Source organism: Carettochelys insculpta, chromosome 2 (genome assembly GCF_033958435.1).
Source record: "Carettochelys insculpta isolate YL-2023 chromosome 2, ASM3395843v1, whole genome shotgun sequence".
In the NCBI taxonomy this organism is placed as follows: Eukaryota; Metazoa; Chordata; order Testudines; family Carettochelyidae; genus Carettochelys; species Carettochelys insculpta.
In genome coordinates this window covers 187458101-187476683 of record NC_134138.1, presented here as the reverse complement: position 1 = coordinate 187476683, position 18583 = coordinate 187458101, and the positions used below count along the sequence as shown (strand labels likewise).

The 18583-nt window shown below is 43.7% G+C and overlaps 1 protein-coding gene across 3 annotated transcripts in view; it reads right to left on the bottom strand.

Annotated features, from left to right (window-relative positions):
- Window positions 1-13078: 13078 nt before the first annotated feature.
- Window positions 13079-18583, bottom strand: part of DPY19L1 (dpy-19 like C-mannosyltransferase 1) — a 123059-nt gene continuing 117554 nt past the window's right edge. For all 3 annotated transcript variants that reach the window (XM_074988108.1, XM_074988109.1, XM_074988110.1), the window contains one exon: window positions 13079-15155. In XM_074988108.1, the coding sequence (XP_074844209.1) occupies window positions 14999-15155 (157 nt within the window). In that variant the 3' untranslated portion in view covers window positions 13079-14998. The remainder of the gene's footprint in view (window positions 15156-18583) is intronic.

The following is an 18583-nucleotide window of genomic DNA, read 5'->3' as shown; positions in this document are numbered from 1 at the left end:
CTAACACAAAAATTACTAGTCAACCCCAGGAGTGGGGACCAGAGCCTGAGCCTGAGCCTGCCTGAGCACTGCTGCTCTGTGGGGGGAGAAGGACAAAATCCCAAGGACTTCAGCCCCAGGCAGGGCCTGTAACCTAAGCTCTGCCACGCAGCTGCAAAGCCCTTGAGCTTTGACTCAAAGCAGTTGGGCTCCAGCTTTGGTTCTAGGTTCCAGCAAGGCCAAGCCAACCCTGACAACACCATTAACATAGGGTTAAGACAGACCTCCTTTGGGGTCCCACCCCACAGTTTAAGAACTGCTGTGGTAATATAAATAGGAGTGTATAGAATTAGGGGGACCACACCTCCCTGTCCCAAATACAGGACAGGGAGATATGCGGGGCGGGGCAGGGGCAGCTCCTCCTTGCTGCCCCAAGCCCGGGGAAGCTGGTGCCCCCTGCTTCAGCCCCAGGAAAGCAGAAGCCCTGGGCACTCCGTACCCAGAGCCCCTGAAGGCCTAAATATGGAACAATTCATCCCTTTTAAAAAGTAAGTTGGGACGCCTTTTTGGCATCCCAAATATGGGACTTTTGGTCACCCTATATAAAAATGGATCAATTTAATCACAGTTCATTGTTTAGTTCAGCTGGAATTTAAAGCCCTTTAGCTAGCTGTATTAGGGTCTGAGTTGTCTGGCGTGCAAAAGCTTGGGGAGATGCAACCGAACAGTAATAACAAAGGAAGGAGTGGACTATTGCGTGAGGTAACATATGGAGAAAAAAAGGGTGGATTGGTACCAAACCCATATGGAGCTAGAGGATGTCAGCACCACGGGACATGAGATGTTTGTTCAGCAAGGACAGTGGGATTTGGGGGATATTATGAAAAATTTTAAAGCAGACTGGGTCAATATCAATGCAATGATTAAACATGCAAACTGTGCTGCAGCAAAACAAAACTCTGCCCAGCCAGCAATGGGCAATATAACTTACCTCAGTACCACTTCCCTCAGACACGTTCATTTTATTCTTCAACAAGATGAGCTTACAAGAGAAGTTGACATCGTTCCTGGTTTCTGTTAATCCTAAGAGTGTCTAACCCCTCTGAACAGAAACATCATGACCAGATTTGTTTCTGCACCAGTGGCTGTTCCCCATCTGCTCTCACATTAATTTCAAAATAATTGCACCTGAGCACGTAATGGCAGATTGGCCAATGCCATTCCAGAGAGGGCTGTCTTTTAGAGCTCATCTAAAACAATGACTCCGTATCTCAACCCCATCAAAGTATTTGCGTGTGAAGAGGAAGCTGGATGTGTCCAGAGGAAGATACATGTGCTGACATTTTGTGTCAAATACTATCAACTCTGATGATGAAACAAATGGGCAGAACACAAAAGTATACAGAATGCTTGTTTCAGCTCTGTACCTTCTGACCTTTACCTAATACTCAAATCTGACTGGAAGAGGGATCTAAAGGAATTCTTCCCTGACAACTAGCTCGAGGGGGGCAGGAGGGACCCTAGGTGTAACTGTGTAAGTCCAGTTTGTTCCTGCTTTGCTTAAATTTGTTAGGTGTTTAGCAGAGTGGAATGCTCTTTTGCTCTTTGTTGACTCAATTTGGGACCCAACACCAGCCATGTTTCTATTAAATGCAGGGGTAGCTCAAATATGGTTACAAATGTTTGTAATTTTGTGGGATTACAGAAAAGTAGAACTGTGTTAAATTGTTCCAAAGGAAAGGGCTGACAGTTAGCAAAAGAAACTTGCTGTGCAGGGGCTTGACTTTCAGAGCTGGGGAAGGGGTATTTTGGTCAGGTACAACGTCCTCCCCTGCCAGGACTGATCTGACCTGTTTCCCTCACACTGTTCAAAGAACTACACAGGTACAATGGAGAGTCTCTCTTTTATGTCAGTTGTATTGGAGTTGTGTTTCTTCTGTCCTGCTTGCTAAGAGCTGAAATCACCTGAGACTGATGGACAGAAGTCACAGCTAGGAGGTGGGTGACAGTGGATGGTGACTGACAGCTAGCAGAGCAGTGGCGGAGAGATGCAGCAAGTAGCCAGCAGAGCAGTGGCAGACAGCGGTGAGCAGGCAGGTGGCAAGTCAGGAAGACGCCTCTTTACCTCCCCCACCACACCCAGAATCGGGGGGTGAACTTTGTGGATGCACCATTTGACCTTTTGGTCTGCACTGACCCAGCACAGCCACTGTGAGAGGGGTGCAGAAAAGGGTTGGGCATGTTAAGGGGACATTTAGATTGCAGCACTTAAGAAGACCCTGAGAGGAAAAGAATGTTGCCCAACATACGTGGGGTCAGACTTTTTCTCATGGTTTTGTTTATGACTGCTGTTTGTGGAATTAATTTCCAAAATTAATGTCAAATTACTTCCCTCCCTTGTCTTTCCTACATGTACACTCTGTGCTTGCAAGCGAGGAAGCACTGATTCTCAGAGGCACCCAGGGCAATATGTGAATTTCTCAGGTTTCCACAGGGGGCTTGAGCCAGTGCTGTGTTAGATGAGTGGAGAGAAACCCTTAGATATTGAATCTGGCCCTGGATGCTGCTGGCTCCACCTGGGAGAAGGGTTACGTAACCAAGAAGTTTATTTGTTTTTTACTCCCATTATTTTTGTTACCACCTTGAATTCTTCAGATGTTTACTGTAATGGTGGTGGTAAAGTCTTGACATGAAGTGGACCACTGGTAGAGGGCTGGTTTCTCCTTTTTACAGGACTGGGGAACTCTTGGCAAAAGTAAGTGGGGTTTGAGTACCCAGCCTGAGATTCCTTTACAGGAGTCTGGTTTTCAAAACACATTCTGAAATTCAGGCCCCATTAGCATGTCTCAAATTAGGCACCTGAAATCAATCACTTGAAAATCTTGGCTCTACTCTCTTCTGTCCCGCTACTCTCCACAGTCCCGAGCTGGACTTAAAATTGGAAACAATTCCTCATCCAAGGTTTTTGTAATGATATGTTGCTGTGGCTGTTGGAACTGAGATACTCATCAGGCCACCAAAGCATCTCTTCCCTGCACTCCTGTCTCCTTTAATTCATTTGGCCCTTCCTGTAATCGGACTTACCTTTCACAGCTCTCTGGATCATTGTCCCGCTATTTAAGAGATGGCTCAGGAAGAATTACGCAATAACTGTTACAGTCCTGTTCTTCCTGCTCCTGAGCTTAAGGCTTTGTTGGAACATAAGCCAGAGCTCTGTCTTTTCAGGACTTTTCATAAAGCATTACACAGTTTTAAGACACAGATGGACAGAGTTGATGGAACACCCTGATAAGTGGATATTAGGCACCAAACTTTGTCAAGGAGAAAGTAACACATGCTTGCCTAGTACAATACCTTTTTCATCCATACTTTTAAAATGTGTTGTATAAAAATAGTGTAACTAGCTGGAATACTAACAAAGAACTATTCAACAGTATATCTCCTGGGGCTCTGTAAACAAATTTCGACCTTTTATTTTTGTTGCAGACATTCACAAGCAGAACTCCGTTTATTTGATCTAATTGGGACTGGGGCCAGAGAGGATCATAGAAAATTTGGATAAATAGGAAAGTGAGAGTCTGCAGTGCCATCCAGTGGTGACAGGAGAGACCACCCACCTGTGTGCTCTGGTTGTTGGTTAATATGGACAGACAGATAACAGAAGGTTGGATCTGACCTTCTCTCAGAGATATATTTGCAGAGTGACTCTAATATGAACTGTATATCAGCCGGCCCTCTTCAGAAGAATGGTAGCATCTAAGTCATTTCAAACACTTGAGAACCCTCTCAGCAAGTAAATAGTGTGGGGATCATCACAGCTACTAGCAGTCCAACCCTTGGGTTAACAACAGACTGGTGCTTTCAGTTGCTGATGAAACAGATGTCTGTAGGATGTACCCAAAAGGGTACAGGGTTTGGAATGCCAGATCTCTAAGGCGCTCGCTCTACATGGCATCATCACTCCCCATCAATCCAGCTAAGTCAGGCAAAAATGTCACTAATGGAGACAGATCCCCAGTTTAGAGTAGTTATCTGACAGCGAAGGCACGAGTTCCACAGGCTCTGTCATCTCCCAGGGCAAAACATGTATACCCTGAAGCTCTCATAAGTCCATCTACACTGGTAGACCAAGCACTATGTGCATGGAGTGCTGTCCTAGTAAATAAACCTAAAATGGCCCGGACCTGTGTCCAGAGCGCTGCAGGGATTAGGAGCCAGTCCCCACATCACAAACACAACACCTCCCCCGTTTGGACCCATGTTGACTAGCCACTGAGTCCAAAGGGCTGTCTTTTAGTCCCTGCATTTGTAAACTTTCATCCCTTGTGGTCTGATGGTTCAGTTCTTAGAGAGCACCAAGTACGTGAGTTGCTAGGTGGGTTGCCAGAAAAACTTCTTACACAGCCACAACACAGCTACTGAGCATGTCTGCTAGCTGCCAGACCCTGTTCTGGATGTTTCTGACTGAGCTGCCAGAGCCCTGCCATGCTTTCTACACACGTGCAGCAGCATGGAATAGACAACCAATAGCCATATCTTCTCCTCACTGATTTTCTCCCTCTCCCGAGAATGCCAAAGTAAAGTCCTGAGTATAAAGCTTGCGGTTTACACTACAGATCCAGAGCTCTAGAGTTAATCAGAATTCCCACTCTAGAATTAGAAGCTGGTGAGAATCCTGCTCTGATACTCACACCCATCTAGTGCATAAGGCTAGGAATAATGCTTACCCAAACCATGTCTGATATTGAATATTTGTTCAGTATCAGCAACATCATACCTTGCCCTACCGAGCTTACGGTTTAAGAGATGTACAGAGAAGGCAAGATCCACTGATGATCACTCACATTCCTCTTCTAAGCATCAGATACCTTGGATTTATGACAGTCTGCTGCAATGGGTCTCTAATACATACAATCTGAGGGTACTCAAGCAATGTGCCTTTTATGGTCACTTTACTGACTTGGAGTGATCCCTTTGAGGTTCATATCTCAATAAATCTTACCTCATGGACTATGTCCTGCTTCCTTCAGAAGAGCTTGTCACTTTATCTCCAAGGGCTTTTCCGCACTACAGACCTACATAGGTACAACAGTGCTGTGAAAAACGCTCCCACCTGAGTGACACAGTTACATTGTCTGAACTTCTCCAGCCCTCTGCTCCCCACCCATGTAAACTGCTCTATGTTGGTGGGAGACCTTATTCTGCCAACATAACTAGCACCTCTCAGGTAGGTGTATGAATTATGCTGAGGGCAAACCCCTCTCCCCTTGGCATACAGCATCTACATTAGAGCACTACAGCTGCTCTGGTGCAGCATCTGAAGTGTAGCCTTTCCCCAAGACAATGCCCTGATGCCGATGTGCACTTCAGTTCCCCCTTCCTCTAGCCTGGAAAATCGTTTTTAAGGGCCCGGCGTACCAAGAGGAGCTGCAAGTCTGACCAACCAGTAACAGAATACCCAGGTGTATGTATGCGTGCACAGCTTGAACCGACGGCTTCTCAATAGCTGATTGTAGAAGAGACATGGTCATGTTATCAGAGAACAAGATTATAAACTACTTTTAAGTTTGCAATGATTGTTTGGTACATGCCTCCACCTTCCACTGATGGTTGGCACTAGACTCACAAAGTTTCCCTCTAACCTTTTCTGTCCATGAGCAGTATAATTTTTTGTGCGCTGAGATGTGCAGAGGTGCACCACCAGTAGAAACACAAAACTTAGTTGTTGGCGCTCTGATGGGCAGCATTTGACTCTCCCCTGAGCAGCTGCACAAGCACACAACTTACAGGGAACGCTGATGCCAACCCCCCAAAAATAAACTGTGGAAATAAATCTTGTTCCAAAGGTGGTCCGAGTTCAGTAAAACCAAATTTCATTCCAACCAGTTTCCTTAGATTCACTGGGGATTTTATTGCTTCACTGTTGCGCACTGTGCCAGCCAGGTTAGTCAGACACAGAATATCATCGCTGCTATCCTGTACATTTCACAGCTTTCCATTATTAATTCCATGGACCATCGTGACACTGTCAGGAGTCATCCAGACCAGTAAGGGCTTGTTTTTCCACCTGCTTTGTAATCCTGGGTGCTTTTTTGCTGAGCAGCTTTGATACCAATAGCCACATTGTTGCCTCCTCCACAGCACCATCAACACCAAGGAAGGATGCCACCTCCACTACAGACTCCATTGGAGCAGATACACACAGAGCAAAACCAGTCCCCCCTAGCACCCATCAAAGCACCATGCAATAGGGTGATATTGAAGCAAAAATACAAACAAGCACTTACAGAACCAACAACCCCGACAGAACTGAAAATCAACACCAGGGTCCTTGATACTCACCATTGACAAATTTCTGGCACCAGGCAATCAGAAACTAACATTGGTATGGCAATTTTCCAGTGAAGAAGATGACAACATGGGGGAAGGAATGTTAGCCACATACAATACAACACGTCCACACAGAGGCACGTTATGACAGCTGAATAACCCATGGATGTGCCCTGCTGCCTTCCCATTCCCAATGCATGGGGCACAGTGAGACTTATATGGACCACTTAAAGGGAACAAAGGCAAGGACTACAAGTCCCACATAGGAAACAAATAATTCAGCCCACAGAGACAGCCACAGAACCATTGAAGGGACTTGAACAAACCATAAAAGAACTGGATCTCTCTCACACACACACACACACACACACACACACACACACACACACACACACACACACACACACACACACACACACACACACACACACACACCTGAACATAACTCCTTGTCCTCCCTCCTTTGACCCAAATGACCGAAAAAAAATTCCAAGAGCTGTTTAAGAGAGCAACCCAGAGCCAAAATTTCACTTTGGCGAGAGATAACAGAGAACCAACATAAATTACTAAAAATACTCCACCCAATACTCCACTCTACAACCAAAATAGCTTTCCAGTGAATGAGGCACTGCTAGAACCAGCAGATAATCTGGCAAATTCCAGCTACCATACCACGACCAAGTAAGAATGCTGACAGCAAGTACTAAGCTCCAGGTGCAGGATTACTCTTTTCCAACCCCCAACCAAACTTGGTGGTGGATGCCATAAACCAAAGGGGCAAGCAACCCCAATCTGAAAATACACCTATGACAAGGCCACCAAAGCTATGTCTACATGACAGCCTGAACTTGAAATAAGCTATGCCATTTGAGCTACACAAATGGCATAGCTTATTTTGAGCCACTTTCAAAATAGGCTATTTTGGCATGTGGTGTTGGCTAAGTAGAGCCATATGTTGAAATAAAGCACTATTGGAGGCATCCCGTACTCTGCCTGCGCTGAGGTGTACAGGGATGGTGGAATAGCATGTTGCATAGATTTGGGACAGCTATTTCGGGATACTGCAGCATCCTGAAATAGCTCCTACTAGACTGTGCCTACACTAGCTCCCTCCTTCAAAGGGAGCCTGGTAAGTAGGGTGTCGGGAGATTATTAATGAAGTGCTGCGGTGCATATGCAGCACTTCATTAAGCAAATTCCGCCCCCCCAGTGGCAACTTCTAAGTTTTAAAGTTCAAAATGCCAGCTTGCGTTTGGCCGCGGCTCATCCACCGGTACTTTGAAGTGCCCAGGGTACTTCGAAGTCCCTTTACTCCTCAAAATTTTGAAGTAGGGAGGTAGCGTAGACAAAGCCACTGTGCAAACATAGCCCAAGAGACTAGACCTCTTTGGACATAAAGTGTGTTCATCAGTAACACTGCAAATCCAGATGGCAAACTGTGCCATTCTGCTGGCAATATACAATCACAATAGCTACCAAAAAAATGAACAAATTCCTACTTTACGTACCTGAGGAAAAGAAGGCGCAGTTCCAAGTTGTCATGCCAGAGGGTCAACTTATACTTAGAACAGCCTACAAGCTGGGTTTGACACAGCAGCCTGGACAACGGCCACAACCATCATACTGAGGAGAGCCTCCTGGCCTCAACTATGTAACAAAAGTGGACTACCTCCTTTTCAACAGGGAAAAATTATTCTCAGTACAAATGGACAAGGCATTACACTCAAAGACTGATTAAAAATGTCAAGGCTGTCCATCAACTCATGTAGAGTGCACCTAGCAGCCATGTCCACATTTCACCACAAGACTGATGGATTCACAGACTTCACACATACAATAACTTAGTGGTTCCTTCTGGGTACACAGTCTGAATTCCCATAGGTATGCAAACCAACACCATCGTGGGAACTAAATCTAGTTCTGAAGGGCTTCGTTAGGGCCCCATCTGAACCCCCTGCTATCTACTGACTACTACATCTATCAAGGAAAGTGACATTCTTATCTGTGGGTGCTCCACTATCATCCCTCTTCCACTCTAAGCCAGAGTTTATTAGAAGATTTAGCAAGTTTTCTTTCCCCTTAGAAATATATTTGATCAATGCAATTGACATAACCTCAAAACAAAAACAATGAACAAAACTTCTTCCAAATAGTCATAATCAGTGTCCCATCTATTTTTTCCATCCATGGGCAGAATAAATTTTGTTATGTGCACCAAGGCATGTGTAGATATGCACCACCAGTAGAAATACATACTTTCCACACTGGGTGGCTGTGGGCACTCTGCTGATCAGCTGGGTGTCCAGCCAAGCACTCAGCTTACAGAAAACACTGGTCATAACAATACAGTATGGTGTTCTGCCTTGTTTGAAGGACATCTACTCAAAATGGTGGTTGTGATGCTTGGGTTCTATATTGAGCATTTGTATGCGTTGCTAAAAGGCATGGAACAAGGCTACTAAATGATGGTTAATGCATTCAAATTCTCTAGGGCAGGCGAGGCTATAGTAAAAGAAAGCTCATTCTTTGCACAGCCTGAAATATTGTTGGAAAATTGCTGAAGCAGAAAACTCTAAGGATGCCAATAGACACTCCAAATATATTTACTTGTGAATAGCTTGAGCAGCTCTTGAGATACCACAGGAAATCAAGAATTTTTCCTATTAGTAAATATTTCCTCCGTCCACACCTGCATAATGCTTTCCTAATTGGATGGGGATGAGAGTACAAGGAATGTCAGCAACAAATTAATTTATCAGGAAATATAAGGCTTATTGTATCTTATTACTGGGTGTTCTAAATCTTTCAGTTAGTTACCCAAAGGGAAACCCATTGAAATCTTTCCAGAGAGTTTAAAAGTAAAGACCAAAGAGTTTCCAAACTGTACCTTAAGGCTAATCTAAAAGCAAGATTTTCAAAAATGACTAGTTATTTTAAGGTGTTAATTTTTAGGTGCTCAATCTGAGTCTCTGTGGCTGCTCACTGTTTTCTGAAAGTCAAAACCTTCGGTGTTTGCACTAAAAGATAACACCCCAGATCCACAATTGCAGGCTAACTGCTTACATATGCAGTAAGGGTGGGATGCACAAGTAGAACTAATTTTAGGCTCCCTGCAGCCAACTGGAATTCTCAGGCCTGAGTTAGCACCCAGGCTCCCTGTGGAATGCATGTGGAGTAAGGCACATAAAAACAGGCTTCACAAAAGCCAGCCTGCTGTGTGGGGAACCACATAAACAATAGGTGATGCCAGCAAGAAGGGTATGTCCTAAGCTCCAACTTTCTAAAGGAAGTTAGAATAAAACAGGGGTGGAGGGACTTCTTTTGGGTGGGGGGGCCGCTGACCCACAGAAAAATAGGTTGGGGGCCATACAAAAGTGAGAAGGAATGCCCCACCCACAACCGTCCCCAAACCAACCAAAAAACCATCACTGATGATGTGGTCCCTGAGGGCCTGATTTTCAAAATGCTGAGCAGCCAGAGGAAGTAGTTTCATTTTCAGTAATTTTGGAAAAAAAAAAAATCAGACAACTTATCCCTGTGTCATAGTATGGATTAAACTTTAAGCATCCAAATCTTGGTCAAAGTAATAGAATTAGCTCTCTGGTCATCCTTCAGACAACAAAAGCATTCCAAATAGAAATGGAGCTGCAGCAACATGCTAAACAAGTGTTCCATTAGAGAATTAGTTTTGAGACTCAAGGGTTTTGATATTTTTATACAATGGCAAAAGCTGGATTTCCCTCACTTGTAATACATTTTTCAATCTTCTCTCTCTCTTACCTCAAAGGAGCAGTAACATCCAACTTGGATTTAAAAGGACAGAGTCTTGCTTCAATTACTTGAACAGTCTCTTGCAGAAAAAGGTTTTACTGAAACTTTAGACCAACAGTTCCATAGTTGCAGAAATTTTATCTATTAAAGTATCCAGCTGTAGTCTCATAACAGCCAAAAGAGAGGAAATGGCAATACAGTGACAGGTCTGATTTTGGTCCTGTCAGTGAGGCCAGGAAGCTCAGAAGCTATGGCAGTAGCATTAGGTAAGACTAATCCAAAGCCCATTACAGTCCATGATAGCCTCATTAGAGACTTCAGTAGGTTTTGGTTAGACCCTTGGTGCAAGTGTCTTCATATTTCAACAGCTGGGGAACAGGTAAGTCAGTGTTCAGGCTTCAGCCACTCTTTTTAAATCTTTTATAAAATGAGCCACAATTTGTGCAACTTATTTTTCTACATGTTAGTCAGCAGAGGAGCACTTGGCATAAACACAGATATTAATAGAAGGTAACGAAGCTGCTTAAATGCTAAATTATGAACCCACTCAAACAGCTGGTCAGGCTGTTTGGCACATCCCTTACATCTCATTTATCATTAACGCACAAAGGGCTGGTTCTGAAACAGATGCAGATTTGCTCTGATGGAAGATGAAGTCCTTGAAAGTGGCAGATGTATTTTCTGAAATGTATGTTGTCCAGAATTATTTCTTTCCATATAATGTTTCATCTTCCTCTTCCCCAACCCTTTATGGCAGCAGAGAACAAAGCTGGATGATCAAGAATTTTTCCAATTAAAAAAGCCAGACTCTCTCAAACACCATAACAGGGATAAAGATCAAAGTGTAGTTGAATTACTGTAGAATACAGGGGGAAAATGAAGAACAGATCAGACTGTCACAGGTGGTCCCAGAGTTGGTACAGTTGGTCCTAATATTCTGAAGATGTCAGGCATATAAAAGGACAGGAGGCGAATCAGAGGATTCAGGGGCTAAATTATCAGGTGTTTTTTTTTTTGTGACAAATTAAAGTTTTCTGCTCTCTAGCAAAAGAATTTGTGGGACAGTCCATAAACAGAACAAGGTTTCCGCCTACTGAGTTTACCAGGGAAAGTAAGAGGAACCTGATTTAGTCTATGAAATTTTTATTGTATGTGGCTTAGAAGCTCAGTAAGTCTGGAAACTCCAGTGCCAGAATTTAGGGGCTCCCCAGTAGCATTGTCCATTGAGACCGTTCTAGACCAAGACTGGAAGATTTGGGTTCTATTCTGCCTCTACCAGGGATGAAAGTAGATGATGGGACTTACCAGTGCATCACCAATTCTGGTATCCTTAGCTAAGTGGGGTGGCAGCTCCAGGCCCCCAAAAGGAGCAGAGACTCAGGCAGAAGGAGCAGGGCTCAGGGGGCAGACCTTTGCTGCCTGTTATTCATGGGCTCTTGCTTGCTGCTGAGGAGGCTGGGAGTCCCTGACCCTTTTAAATCACTGGGCCAAGAGTAGTTGTCCCTTTTGCTACCCGTTGCAGGGCCACCAACAGAAGTGGGCAAGAAGTCAAAATGGGACTCAATCTCTTCCCTTTTCATATTGGGGAGGTAGGACAGAGGAGGGAGTTAAACAGAATGACATGGTTACAATTTTTTAAATATTCTTCATTTTAATAAAGGTGAGAGAGTCTGTAATACCATCTAGCAGTCAGTCATTCATGATTTCTTGTGCTCACTAATTTATTTCCCTTGAACTATATTTCAACTCACGAAAGGACTATCAAATAGACTAAACCCAAATTTCAAAGGCTTTTCTTCAAAAAGTATTGAAAAATCGTACAAATGTTTTTATTTTAATTCTGGGGGACTTTTTTAAATTCAAAACACCTGTATTGGGGACAAACCTGACAACTGGAAAGTGCTGTTTACCATTGTAATTTAACTGATCAAGCTGAGCCAATCACAAAAGAGAAGTAAAAGGTAAAGAGGGAACCTGATATCACAGACATCACATATGTAATTAATGTAAAGGTGTAAGGCAGCAGAAAACCTGAGCTGGTATCTTTAGTTTTGTTTTGTAAAGGTGCTGCATACTGAGGTATGATTATTAATCATGAATCAAACTTAGTAATATTGTAATAAACCATATGAATGTATTCAAAATATTTATTTCAGATACCAGATTTCAGTTGAGCAGCAGGCTGATTCTCATCTATACTTATGCTGCTTTACACCATTCTGGCAGTGTACAGAGGCCTTACAGCACATGTAAATTATTCTCACTATAAGGTTCCTGGACAGTGCCAAAGTGGGTACGGAGGGGCTTAGACACAGTAGGAATCACATCCAAAGGTATTAATGGATTTCTAGAACACAGGTCTGAGCAGCTCATGTTATAACATGGTTCCCCAAAATGCACACATCCTCCATTTATGGGATTCTTAGTTTAACTTCCTTTTACTCTGCACCACAGATTCCACCTGATATTTACCCATATTATGTTAGTATTGCATTAAAAGGACTTTTTTGGCTTTGAAATAAAAAAATCCCCATGCAACCTAAAAAAGGGCCAGGGGATCAGACAGGGTAACACCCTTCAAGGTGCGTTACTTACTTCTAAAGAAAGATGTGCTTCAAATCACTCAAAATACAATCTGGGAATATTCTTATTGACACGAACTTCCTTTCTGAAGGCTAATTTTTATTATATATTTTTGTTAAGCACAAATCCCTGTACATAGACTAACTGGAAGCTTGAAATTTCTACTCTAATCAACATTTTAGAGTTTGGCTCATAATTATGTTTTGGTACCTATATGAAAAAGTGACATTTGTAAGGAAAAGAAAATAGAAGTTGGCAGAATTTTTTTAAAGCAATAGAGACACCTGGTATGTTTCATATGATTTGACAAAAGCTATTAATCTGTGTAGTCATCATATCTGTAATGACGTGATTATACTAAATCCTGCAAAATGTGATGTTTATACTGAATAAAAATACAGAACCACATTGCATTTATTTTTTATTACTCATAAGTATGTGTGTACAATTGGCATAAACTCCATAAAAATACAGTATCTTTTTATGCTGTAACACTATTTAGTCACAATGTTTGTATAGAAAGATATCCTTTTTACTGCTTACTTGAAAGTCATAAACATAGCTAAAACATTTTATCTCCTCTCCTGAGCTCTTTAGTGATCCAGTTTCCTCACAGAAACTTTACCAAAAGGTGTTTTTAGAAAAGTTAAAATGTATTTTTCAACCCTTTATCTGTACCCCCCAAAAAAGCAAACTTTTTTTAAAAAAAAATCAAATACATAAAATACTGATCAGTTTTATTCCACTTTTTCACATAAGTTCAACATTTCATGACTACTGTCACAGCTGTAAAAGATGTTTATGTCTTCAGCATTTACTGATGCAGTCAAGGCTGAATATCTAGTACAGCCACGTAGACCACAGTCACCTCATTAGGCTGCTGATTGAACAATTGATATTTATATTGTCTCAAAAGTTACAATCTGTATAACTTGTGATGCTTTCCAGTGGCTGTAACATACAGAATTTATAACATCTTGTTTGTTAATAGTCTGCATGGTGTCCTTGCTCTAGCACACTGGGAAGCGAATACCTCTGTGAAATTCAGTTCTGTACCATCTGCAATGTCAGTGCCACATGATGGTGACAGAAATAAGAAAAAAGCTTCAAAGCAGGAAGGATAACTGTGCTCTACATGGTCAGGCAATTCAAAGAATACATTTAACACTTGGTTTAGGGATTCACTTTACACAATCTTTTGACTATAATCTAGTACAGCAGGGTTTGTTGCAAGGTTTTTCTTCAGCATTCTCTGGATAATTTTAAAAATGGTTTTAAAAACCAGTATTCATTAAGTAAATCTAGATGACTAATGTACAATTGAATCCTTAAATAGGATCTAATAGATGGGGAAAGAAAAAGTGGTATGAACTAGATGCAGCATTTGCTACAGAGTTGAGATGTAGCTCTGGCACTGTTAGAGCAGTGCAGTGTTTATGTTACTACCTTACTAAAGCTATACAAAAACAAATGACAGATTTCATCTGAATAAAATAGGTTTTCCCTTAAATCTTCATATGTGCATTTCTGATTGTATCGAATGTTCTGGAGTGTTAAAAATCCTGGGGCAATCAGAGGCTAAGCTACTGTTCAGTTGCAGATATTCCTCTTGCTGCTTTAATCATTTTTAAAAAAAATTAATATTGACGTTATAGTTCCAAGCACATGCAAAGTACATGTCTTCAAAAGTGTACAGTTTCTGGATTGTTTAAAATCCATTTCCATTTAAAAGACAAACTTAAAATCATGACATGTTCTGAAGTGACACAAAAGTGCCAGCAACCTTTTTTCAGTTTCTCTTAAAACCATCCTTCACGCAGACATGGCTAATGAAATGATGTGACTTATTCAGAAAGGTGTGCTCAGTATCACGTTATCTAAACAGGAGTATTGGGAGTTATATTGTGATGGTGATTTGAGAAGTCTGCCATTAGATGCCACAGCACCATCCACTAGCTCCTAATTACCAGCACCAATGGTTTAAATATTCTTGCTTTGCTAAAACTGACTGACAGCATTGATTTACAACTTGATTGGTTTTGAGAACTGTTATTTTCTACAGCCATTTAATTTTTGTTTGGATCAGTATTTATTAAAGAGTGTGAAAACGTAGAATCATTTGCATAGCAAACCTCAAGGGATTGACCCTGTAATGAAATCCAAACCGTTAGTTTTAAGGTACTTCTATCATCAGAATGCCTATAAAATGACAAAAAATAAAGAATACACATCTCCTTGTTTTAAGTCTAGTATAAAAGGTGTTTCCAATTTAAAATATTTATACAGTTACCAGTTAAAAAGTTGAAAAAGACAGACAGTTCTTTGCACTGAAGCATTATTCCCTTGTAACCTTCAAGACTCTGTAAACACTGTTCTGGAATACTGTGCTGAAATATGGCCTGGGGTCCTTACTCATAAGGCTACATAAAGGAACTTTGCCAACATTGGTAGGTTCGTCAACATCCCAAATTTCAGGCATACTGCAACCGGGCCTAGAAAATATTTGAATACATACACATAAATAAAGAAGGATAAGTAAGGAAATGTAATCAAGGCGACATATGGCAAGTTTGTGTTATAAACTAAGGATTAAAAAGACTTACCTACAAAGAATGAATTATGATGAACTATGGAAACCTCTGAGGTCTTATTTAAAGGGCTTTCCCCCCCGCCTTATCTTTACATTGGAAATACACATCAGACTGGAGAATTTGTGGAAAAAACAAACAGTTACCTGCTTCTTGTAACTATTGTCCTTCAAGATGTGTTACTTATGTCCAGTTCCACTGTACGTGTGCATTTATTGGAGATTTTTCCTTTAGTAGTATCCATAAGGTCAGGTGTGTCACCCTCTTCAGCACTGCGCACATGCATCAGTATACTAGTTGTCATTGGCCTATACCCTCTCAGTTCCTTCTTGCTGGCATCTCCAGAGGGGCAGAAGGGTGGGTAATGGAACAGACATGAGCAAAACATCTGAAAGAACAACATTTACAAAAGGTAGATTTTTCTTTTTGAGCTCTTGATCATGTTGATTCCATTCCAGGTGCAGTACCTCACACATATATCAAGGTAAGTGGGCTTGGAGTTCACAGCCAAGTGGCTTGCACCACTACTCAGCCAAAGTCAGCATTGTCTCGAGCTTGCTGAGTTAGCACATAATGAACAGATGACCAGGATGCGGCCCTACAGAACTTGGATTGGCATCTATGCCAGGAACATAACTGATGATGCTTGCACTCTGGTTGAGAGTGCCTTCATGACTGCTGGAGACGGAGCCAGGCATGAATGACCACATACGCGCATGCAGCCATGTGGCCTAACAGCCTCAGGCAGGTGTGAGCAGTGGTGAGTGGGTGGTTCTCCACGGGGAGATCAAGTCCGACATGGCCTGAAAGCATACTTCCAGAAGGCAAGCTTCGTGTGGCATGGAGTCGAGAACCATCTGACTGAACTCTATTCATTGGACCAGACATAAGGTTGATTTTTCCTCATTTATCAACAGGCCCAGGTTGCAGCAGGTAGAATGCACCAGATAGAGTCTCTTCTGCATTTGTTTCCAAGACCAGCCCTGGATGGGCCACTCACTGACATGCGAGAGGACATGGACTATGCCACACCTTAGGTAAGAGGCCACTAGAATCTTTGTGAACACTCTTGTGGCCAATGAGACACCAAAGGGAAGCATTTGGAAATGGTGCCCACCCACTATGAAATGGAGGAGAGATCTGTGACTTTGGAACACAGAAATATGCAGTCTTCGAGCCCAGGGTGGCATAACAGTCTCCCAGACCTATGTATGGGATGACGGAGGCCAGAGACAGCATGTGAAACTTCAATTTCCTGGAGACTTGTTGAGGCATCAAGATCAAGAATGGACCTGAAAGAGAAGTTACTCACCGTAGTAACGGTGGTTCTTCGAGATGTGTCCCCGTGGGTGCTCCACAATAGGTGACGGGCTTGCCCGGCGCTGCAGATCGGATCTTCCAAGCAGTTTCTGCCGGACCGTGCATGCGCCGGCGCGCGCCACTCCCTTGCGCGCTCCTGGACATGTGCGCGATCCGGTCCCCGCCAGTTCCTCGACCAACCGCCTCGGGTGCCCCTGCAAAACACTAACAGAGATCCGAAGCGGGGAGGATGGGCAGGTAGTGGAGCACCCACGGGGACACATCTCGAAGAACCACCGTTACTATGGTGAGTAACTTCTCTTTCTTCTTCGAGTGTCCCCGTGGGTGCTCCACAATAGGTGACTACCCAGCAGTAACCCAAGATAGGAGGTGGGTAATCGGATTATGTGCAGCTTGTCCCCGAGAGGACCGCTGCAGAGAGACGGGTATCCTCTTGGAATACCCTGTGAAGGGCGTAATGTTTGGCGAAGGTGTCGTAGGATGACCAGGTCGCCGCTCTGCAAATGTCTTTTAACGCAACGCCCTTGAAAAAGGCTGTTGATGCCGCCACCGCCCTGGTGGAATGAGCCCTGGGAGTGGCCGATAAAGGAGTCTTTTTGAGCTCGTAGCACATTTTTATGCAGGATACAATGTGCTTCGAGATTCTTTGCGAGGAGAGACCCTCTCCTTTCGATTTGGGAGCGAGGGAGACTAGGAGTCTATCCATTTTCCGGAAGGACTTGGTCCTGTCTACGTAGAAGGCTAGCGCCTTCCTCACGTCCAGGAGGTGTAGGCGCGCCTCTTCATTGGAGTTATGAGCCTTTGGATAAAACGAGGGTAGAACAATAGGTTCGTTGATGTGAAACTCGGAAGAAACTTTGGGAAGAAAGGCTGGATGCAGCCGTATGGTTACCGCCTCCTTGGAAAAAACAGTGCAGGGTGGCGTTGCCATGACTGCCGCGAGCTCGCTCACCCTACGAGCTGACGTAATTGCAAGAAGAAAGGTCGTCTTTATTGTAAGGAGGCGGAGGGGAACCGTGGCCAAGGGCTCGAACGGTGGTCCCATCAGTGTGGTAAGCACTAGGTCCAAGTTCCACGAAGGTGGAATCGGTTTCCGAGGGGGGTAGAGGTTTACCAACCCTTTGAGGAACCTGGTAACCATAGGGTGGGCGAACACCGTGTGCCTTTCCTCCTCATGTCGGAACGCCGAGATGGCGGCAAGGTGGACCTTTAACGAGGATAGCGAGAGTCCTCCTCTCTTGAGGTCCAGTAAATACTCTAGAATTGTAGGTATAGGCACCGAAAGGGGGGCCAGCTGTTTGGTAGAACACCAAGCCGTGAAGCGAGTCCATTTTTGTTTGTAGGTCTTCCTAGTGGAAGCCCTCCTGCTACTTTCTAGGACTTGCTGTACTCCCACTGTGCATGTGCTCTCTAGGGAGCTGAGCCATGGATTAACCACGCTTGCAGTCACAGGCTTTGGGGGTGCAGATGCACTATGGACCCCTGGGCTTGCGTAAGCAGATCCGGCGCCACCGGAAGAGGCATCGGTGGATGGTCCGACATGCGCAGGAGTAGGGGGAACCATTGTTGGCGATCCCACGTTGGGACTATCAGGATCATCCGGGCCCTTTCCCTCCTGGCTTTTTGCAAAACTTTGTGGATCAGCACTGTGGGAGGAAACGCATAAAGCAGGGGGCCCCCCCACGGGATCGCGAACGCGTCCCCCAGGGACCCCCATCCCAGTCCTGCCCTGGAGCAGAATCGTGGGCACTGCTTGTTGTGCTGAGTGGCAAACAGATCTATTTGGGGAAAACCCCATGCGTGGAAAATCGACCGTAGCAGATCGGGACTGATCTGCCACTCGTGTGTGAGCGCAAAACGCCTGCTCAGCTGGTCTGCCTTCACGTTGTGCGCACCCGGCAAGTATGAGGCTTTCAAGATTATATCGTGGGCGATGCACCAGTTCCATAAGCGGATTGCTTCCGCACATAAGGCACGGGATCGAGCTCCTCCTTGCCTGTTTATATAAAACA